This window comes from Cucumis sativus, chromosome 7 (assembly GCF_000004075.3).
Source record: "Cucumis sativus cultivar 9930 chromosome 7, Cucumber_9930_V3, whole genome shotgun sequence".
In the NCBI taxonomy this organism is placed as follows: Eukaryota; Viridiplantae; Streptophyta; class Magnoliopsida; order Cucurbitales; family Cucurbitaceae; genus Cucumis; species Cucumis sativus.
The window spans coordinates 16,326,069-16,333,724 of record NC_026661.2 but is presented as its reverse complement, the minus strand read 5'-3'; the positions used below and the strand labels follow the sequence as shown (position 1 = coordinate 16,333,724).

The 7,656-nt window shown below is 28.0% G+C and overlaps 1 protein-coding gene across 1 annotated transcript; it reads left to right on the top strand.

The window, feature by feature from the left end:
- Nucleotides 1-1,393: 1,393 nt before the first annotated feature.
- On the top strand, nt 1,394-7,196 carry LOC101214996 (protein CUP-SHAPED COTYLEDON 3). The gene is made up of 3 exons (XM_004149278.3): nt 1,394-1,678; nt 4,749-5,014; nt 6,698-7,196. Exons 1-3 carry the CDS (start codon nt 1,510-1,512, stop codon nt 7,025-7,027), a joined length of 765 nt encoding a protein of 254 aa, XP_004149326.1. The 5' UTR covers nt 1,394-1,509; the 3' UTR covers nt 7,028-7,196.
- The last annotated feature ends 460 nt before the right edge of the window (nt 7,197-7,656 follow it).

Here is a 7,656-nt window from a genome sequence, read left to right as displayed (position 1 = left end):
GCAAACAAAGTCAATTTTTTAGCCATTCTTGTGTTTTTATGCCATTTGCATAAACCTATAAATGTATATATATATAGGCCCAATGTACATATTTTGCAACCCTTTAGATTAAAAAATATAGAGTAGCTAGGAAGTGCAAAAAATTGTGCCCATGTTGTGAGAAGAATATGGTTGAAACCTAATCAGAATGTAAAGAAATTGGGAAGTGTGCAAAACTTGTACCTATAAGCTAGTTATGCCCTAAGATGTGATTGCAACCCTAGAAGAACAGAAAATTTCAAGATTTTCATGATTTTTAGAATTAGTTTTTAATTCGGCCCAAATGAAATAAAATTTTCATCTAGATTGATAGGGAAAAGATTTTAAGTAGTTTTCATAGCAAACCTAACTAGGTCATGGAAGTAAGTCTAACAAGGGTATCATTCTCTCGTGCAAATCTTCGAGTATCGTTTTTAAAAATAAACTACAATCATGTTTAAATGTAGTGTAACGAAAAGAATAAGTATTATGAAAGTTTATCAAAATGTAAGCTATAATAACATATTACTTTGAACATTAAAGAAAATGTAATGCTTAAATTAGAAGATATTCCAAACATGTCTAAACTTTGATAAATCAATTTTAGTCACACTTTTGCATAACAGCAAAACATGTCCAATATTGTTGTTTTCTTTTCTTTAACTTTATATTTGAAATGGAACATTTAAACTTACATTTTGATTCTGTTTGAGATTCAAATTGAAACCGAACTATTAGTTCAGTTCAAAATTCTATTTTAGGCAATTCAATTTTTCAATTTTACAAGAAATGTCGATTTAATATTAAAAAAATCTATAAATATCACTCACTATACAATTCATGTTTGGTTCGATTTCAAGTTTTCTAACTCAAACTAATGAAAAAAAAAATTATTATTAAATATGTAAACCAAACCAAACACATTATATTATATTGATAAATATCAAAATTTTAGTTTGATTTGATTCAATAATTTAGCTTTATAAAATTGAAATAATATATGTCTTTCACTAGTTGAACTAAATACTCGTAAATGGAATAATTTAGCTTTTTTTTAAGTAATAATAACATATATTTCAACAATTTGAAGTACAAAAAATTCAACAAATCATTAAACACTTGTGTTTACTTATTAAAATTTTGTTTAATCCTCAAAGTAGACGTTTCCCTCTGTGAATTAAAGCTTTCGTATAACTTTGGTTTTTTTTTGTGAAAGCTTCATAATTTAACCAACTTAATTCTTACCCTCGCTCTCTCTCTTCCATAATTTAAGGTATTTTAGCCACATGTCTTCCTCCATTATCTCTATATAAGCAATAATGACTTCTCTTCATCTCTTCATACAAAAGCACTTTTGAGAAGAGGAAAAAAAAAATACAAAAAACCCTTTTCATATTCTATGATTCTCTCCCAATTATACACAATATTTTAGTTTTTTTTTTTTTTTTTTGAGAGAAAGAGAGAGATCAGAGAGTTTTGTAAGGAAAAAAAATGGGTTTGAAAGATATTGGAGCAAGTCTTCCTCCAGGGTTTAGGTTTTATCCAAGTGATGAAGAGTTGGTTTGTCACTATTTGTATAAAAAAATTGGAAATGAAGAAGCTTTGAAAGGCACTTTGGTGGAGATTGATCTGCATACTTGTGAGCCTTGGCAACTTCCTGGTATGTTTTGTAATTTCCTTTTACAACATGATTAATTGGTGAGATCATTTTTTAAAAATTGATAAGATTTTTGTAATGGGGTTTTAATTTTGTAGTATTTGTTTTGTGTTTATATTTTGGGCTGCTCTATTTTTGTGTAGTTATTGCATATTGATCTTTTGAAATCCATAATTCTTTTCTTCTTTTAACTTTTTTTTGTATGAGTTTTACAACTATTGCATCAGACATGGATATTATGAATAATGGAGGCTTAATATGATGATAATCCATGTTTTATCAAAAACTATTGAGCTAAACTTGGTATTGGAAGAAGGTTTATCAGTTAATTTTTTTTCCGTAGAAGAAATACGTTTCTCCATTCTCAACTTGTATATAAAATTATTATGTAAATTGTTGCTATATTATTATTATTAGAAAAACATAAGAAGAAGAAACACTGTTTTTTTTTTTTTTCCCTAAAACCCTAATCTATGAGGATTTCACTACCCAAGTTAGAAAAGGGGGGAGGAATTTAATAATTATGGAGTTAGAGGTAAGAAACGCGCCATGGACCCCACCTTATTATACGTTACGATTCAAATTAAAGGTATTGTACATATCATGTTGCACGAGATAATTCATCACTGAACACGATATCAGCTGACAGCTGACTGTCGCGTCATAAATATAAATATATTTTTCATGCAACATAAAATAAACTTAAACTTCATGCCATATTTGATTAGTTTTCTTATTTACCATGATTGTTTGATTATATTGATTTTTATAGAATACAATATTGGAGTACAATTTGGGTATTCTCGAACCCTTTGAGTATAAAATGGACAATAATAAGTATTGTGTTGATGTTTTAATCAATATTAGAGTTATGTTTAATCTTTATCATTTGCCTCCTATTCTTCTTCTTTCTTCTTTCTTTTTTTGTTGAGTTCAAAAATATGTAAGAGAAGATTCGAACCTCTAATATCTTGATTAAGGATGTTGGTGAGTTATTTTCATATCGACGAAGGGGAAGAGGGTTTGAAAAGAAATAGATGAGGGTGTGGGTTTGTTGGGGAAGAAATTAAAGATGGGGGAGGAGTGTGTTCTTTTTTAACATTGATGATGATGAAGAAAATTGAAACTATGGGCGACGACCCGAGATGGGGGACGGTTGCTTCGCTGGACTAGGGTTAAAGGAGAAGAGAGAGAGAGTTTTTTTTTAAAAAAAAATTACTATCATTATCATATATTTTTATTTAAATGATTGCCATATTAGCTTCCGTTACTTATTTTTGACGGTTACGGTCAATAAAGAGACCAAAGTTAAGTATTTTTCAAAAGTTCGAGATTCCATTGCACAATTTTGAAACTCAAGTAAAACTAAATCTCGACATAAATTTCAAACCTTATGAACTAAAAAAAATAGTTGATTCTAAAACTTATTTTGGAGATTAGAGAATAAATGGTGTGATTTGAACGGTTTTATAATAACTAAAATTTTAAAATTTTAAAAAAATAGAAAATTAAAATGTATATATATATATATATATATATAATGCCATAAAATATTTGTCTTGCAATTATGAAGACAATGAAATAATTACTATTTGTGAAAATGAAGAGGCCAATCCCTATTTCCCATATTTGTCCAAGAATGCCATTATTATATCATAAACAAATATACAAATACCAACTTTGTTCTCTTCTCACAAAACCTGACTGATCATTTCAGAAGAAAAATGGAGAAATTTGACTCATGCATTTATTTTTTCAACATGCAAATGATTTATGGAAGGATTATTGTCCCCTACTTTTGTTTTCTTTGTTGATTCATACATTTATTTTCATTCATTAACCAGTTGTTTTATCATATAAAAGTACTATATGGATAATTCATATTATTATTACACAATGTGACATATAAATATGTAATAATAATATTATTAGATTCCATTGTTGAAGTCTCTTTTCTAATTGAGTACTCATAATTATTTTCACTTTTTTAGGAATAGATGTGAAGTGAGTTTTGAGTTAACAAGAAATACCTTAGATGTGTGTTAGTCTTCTAAATTGGTTGATTTTATTGGATCATTTTTTATAGTATATTATCACATTTTTGTATGTTTTTAGATATATAAAAGACTAAAAATAATAATAATAACAATAAAAGGATTGTTCTTAAATATAACAAAATGAACAAATATATATATTATATATATATATATATATATAAATTATAGTTAAATATTGTAGCCTATCTAGACTATGATACCAATATATATACTACAAATGTTGTACCTATTTGAGACCTTGACATTTTCATCCACATCATCCTTTTTTAATTTATACATACATACACATATACATTCATATGTTATTTTATGTGTTCTCTTTCTTAATTATTTAATGTAAAGTTAAAATAGGGTTGGATTGTACATTGAATTTTGCTTGAAATAAGTTTTCAAAATAGTTCTCTCCTCCAAGTATTTAATAAAGAAAATTTGTTATAAATAACAAAAATATTTAAATTATTTATAAAATATATACATGTGATAATTAACATATAATCCTTTTAATTTCCAGCTTATACCAAAAAAAGTACAATAGGCTATTATTTTAGCGAAAAGTTCAATTTTTTTTTTATATATAATGGTGACTTAATTAACATATGATATCAAAATACTAAGTTATATGATTTAAATTATTTTTCATAATGTCATTCTCTATTCTCTCAATACATTAGACCTTAATAGATATCTATTTTTCAGAAAGAAAAATCTAGTATCTAGAAATTCAAAGTAGTACTTACATAAATTAACAAATATAATCAATTTCATGTAGGCTCATTTGTGGACTTTTGGTAGATATTGAAATTAGAAGTCTATATATTTATATTTTTAGTTTTTTTTTTTTTTTTCAAAAAACTATATTGAATAATAGCATATAAATCTAATATGTCTTTTTAAAATGCATTACATTATTATATATATTTACAAATTAAATTTGACAACTTAGTTCATGCTTATGATCCAATGTCAAATAACTCAAGTGTGATTATAACTCTATTTTCTCAATGGATAATGGTTAGACGTAGCCAAGTTGAATGGAAATGAGTGGTACTTCTTCAGCTTTCGAGATAGAAAATACTCGACGGGTTTTCGAACCAATCGAGCAACAACAGCTGGCTACTGGAAGGCAACAGGAAAAGATAGATTGGTGATGGACCCAACAAGAAAAGAGATTGTAGGAATGAGAAAAACTTTGGTGTTTTATAAAAACAGAGCTCCAAATGGGATCAAAACAGGATGGATCATGCATGAGTTTCGAATTGAAACTCCACATATGCCCCCAAAGGTTCCTATCTCTCTTTTCCCCCTCATTATTAGTACTTTTTCTTGCCTACTTATTAGATTGTCTCCCACCATACTCACACAAGAAAGAGAAATGTTTAGAAACACTTCAACATCGGTTGGAGTTTTGGTTGAAAATCAAGATCTGAAATAGTATATGACAGTAGCTAGAATGAAAATTGGTACCCAAACACACACCATATTCTAGTTATCTATTTCCATCCAAAATATACTAATTGATTTCTACTTTAAGGGTAATTTGGAAAATTTATGGAAGAAAGAATATTACAGCATATTTAAACAAATGGAAAAATGTAGGGGTCGTCTTTCTCATAATATACAGTAAATATATATTTTAAATAAGAGAGTTTAGAATGTCAAACTTGATAATAGTTTAATTAGATAAGATATACATTTGACCAAAAAGTTAGAAGTTTGAATCTATCTTGATATGATAGAAATTAAAGAAAGGGAGGTAAAATCCTCATGCTTAAGTTAGATATAGCTATCATTTGTTTGTAAGTTAGAGCTAATGTGCATCAATCACATAAGAAGAAAAAGTTAAGATCACAATATACGAATTTAGGTAGCTCAACTAGCATAAAACTTATTATCCACTTTGGTAATCCATCTATAGTCTATTTTTTATTTTTGAAAACTTGGTGCATTTAGTAACTAGTTCACTTTTTTTACTTTATAAAATAAAAATTGACTTTATTTTTAATGATAATGATGATAACAGTAATAATAAGACAACCAACCAAAACTTTAGTTCAATCAAATTTATCTTTTAGACTTGGTCTCGTTCAAATTGGAATTCCATTGTGTTTAACTGCCCAATTAGGGTTTCCATAAGGCACCTATTTTCATTCTTTTTATATATATATAATTATTTCATTACATTGTACTCTAATCTCAACCTTGACCCTAAATTTTACATAATTAATTATACATTTGCAGCCTCCCAACCTTAACCTACTACAGTCTCATTCTCATATAGTAACAGACAATCTCATATATATATATATATAATTTAAATATTATTTTTATGTCTTCTATCTATTCCATTCTTAACTTCAACCATAAATTTCAATTCATTGTTTTTCTTGTTTTGGCTTTCTAATAACTTAATTTATGTTGCAGATATGGCTTATTTCTCAGGGCGTAGTTGAAGTTAATTTATGATTATTCCTTCCCATCTTCTTTTTCTTTTTAAGTAAAACAAACATGGAGTATGAAGATTTGAAGGATGGAAATATGTGAAACTTATGATAAAAACTACATCGTGATTCATTAAAAACAAGAAACATAACCATTCTAAAAAGACAAGAAAATGAAAGTTAGAGGTAACAGAAGACAACATTTTTTTAACATTCTGTTGAGTGCGTAAGTTATAATGGAGCATTATTTATGGTTTAAGAATATGCATGAATCACTATTTAAAGTTTATGCTCCTATCAAGCACATCTTTACAAGTTTATTTAAGTAAACTTACAACAAACTAGAGAATAAGAAGAAAGAAAAACATTTGTCCCAAAACAAATTAAATGAGGGAAAAAACCAAAACAAGATAGAAGAGCTTTTGAAAGGTAAGTTAGTTGTAAGAACTATATATATATAAATATATGTATGGATATATATATACAAAGTGTGTAATGATAAAGATACTCTTTATATCATTCTACAGGAGGATTGGGTTTTATGCAGAGTTTTTCACAAGACCAAGCCAGATCAGGACGCCACAGAAACAACAACAAAACACACCACCTCACATTTTCCGCTTGATGCAGTGATGGAGGCACCGTCCTCCTACTACTCGCTGCCAAACAACGACATCGAGTTTCTGCCTGGTGACAACTCGACCGGGCTGCTACCCTGGGACATCAACTTGGAAGAAACATCCTTTAATAGTTCATCCTATGGAGTTGGTGATTCAAATTCACAAGAAATGAAGTATGACATAATTGACAACACCTTCCAGAATAATGCCTTCCCTTTTAACTATTTTGTTGCTTGAGAGAAGAGATTTTACATATATATCAAACGTGAGATTTGATTATTTTGTTGTTGAATTATTACAGTGCATGTATGTGTAACTAAAAGGGTTTTGGTTAAGTACTGTTTTACTTTTTAGTGTCTATGTAATAATGCTTTGTATAAAGTGGTGTTTAATAATTAATATTATCGTTCTTCAACTGGCTTAAGTTAAAAATATAAATTTATAATGCATTTGAATGAATAATAATGAAGAATTTGTGTTAAGTTAAATTATATTAGAAGTCCTGTAATAATACTTGTCCTGTAACACTGCTATGATAGGCTTAAACCTATGGACTTTTTCCATCTCTGAGCAATAATGGTCTTCAACTATAAAAGCATACATATAAATGGAGTCAGTTGTCAGTAAATGAAGTGAGTGAAAACATTGAAGGAATCACTAAGTTGAATAGTGCTACCGTTGAAAATAGGGTTAAAATAATCTTTACTCTTGTTTTCTTAATACCAAACCCCACAAATGCATAACCCAACCAATTCTTAGTACAATAATTTAGAGCTTCAAACACTCCATAAAGCTATTTATGGCCATTACTTTGTTGCAGCCACCAAAACCACAAAAAGTATAATATAATATAATGAAATAAAAAT

Bases quoted from the DNA above. Each gene is read 5' to 3' on its own strand.
- LOC101214996 (XM_004149278.3), top strand. From the start codon at position 1,510: ATGGGTTTGAAAGATATTGGAGCAAGTCTTCCTCCAGGGTTTAGGTTT. The intron at 1,679-4,748 runs GTATGTTTTGTA...GATAATGGTTAG, and splicing joins TGAGCCTTGGCAACTTCCTG to ACGTAGCCAAGTTGAATGGA. The intron at 5,015-6,697 runs GTTCCTATCTCT...ATCATTCTACAG, and splicing joins CTCCACATATGCCCCCAAAG to GAGGATTGGGTTTTATGCAG.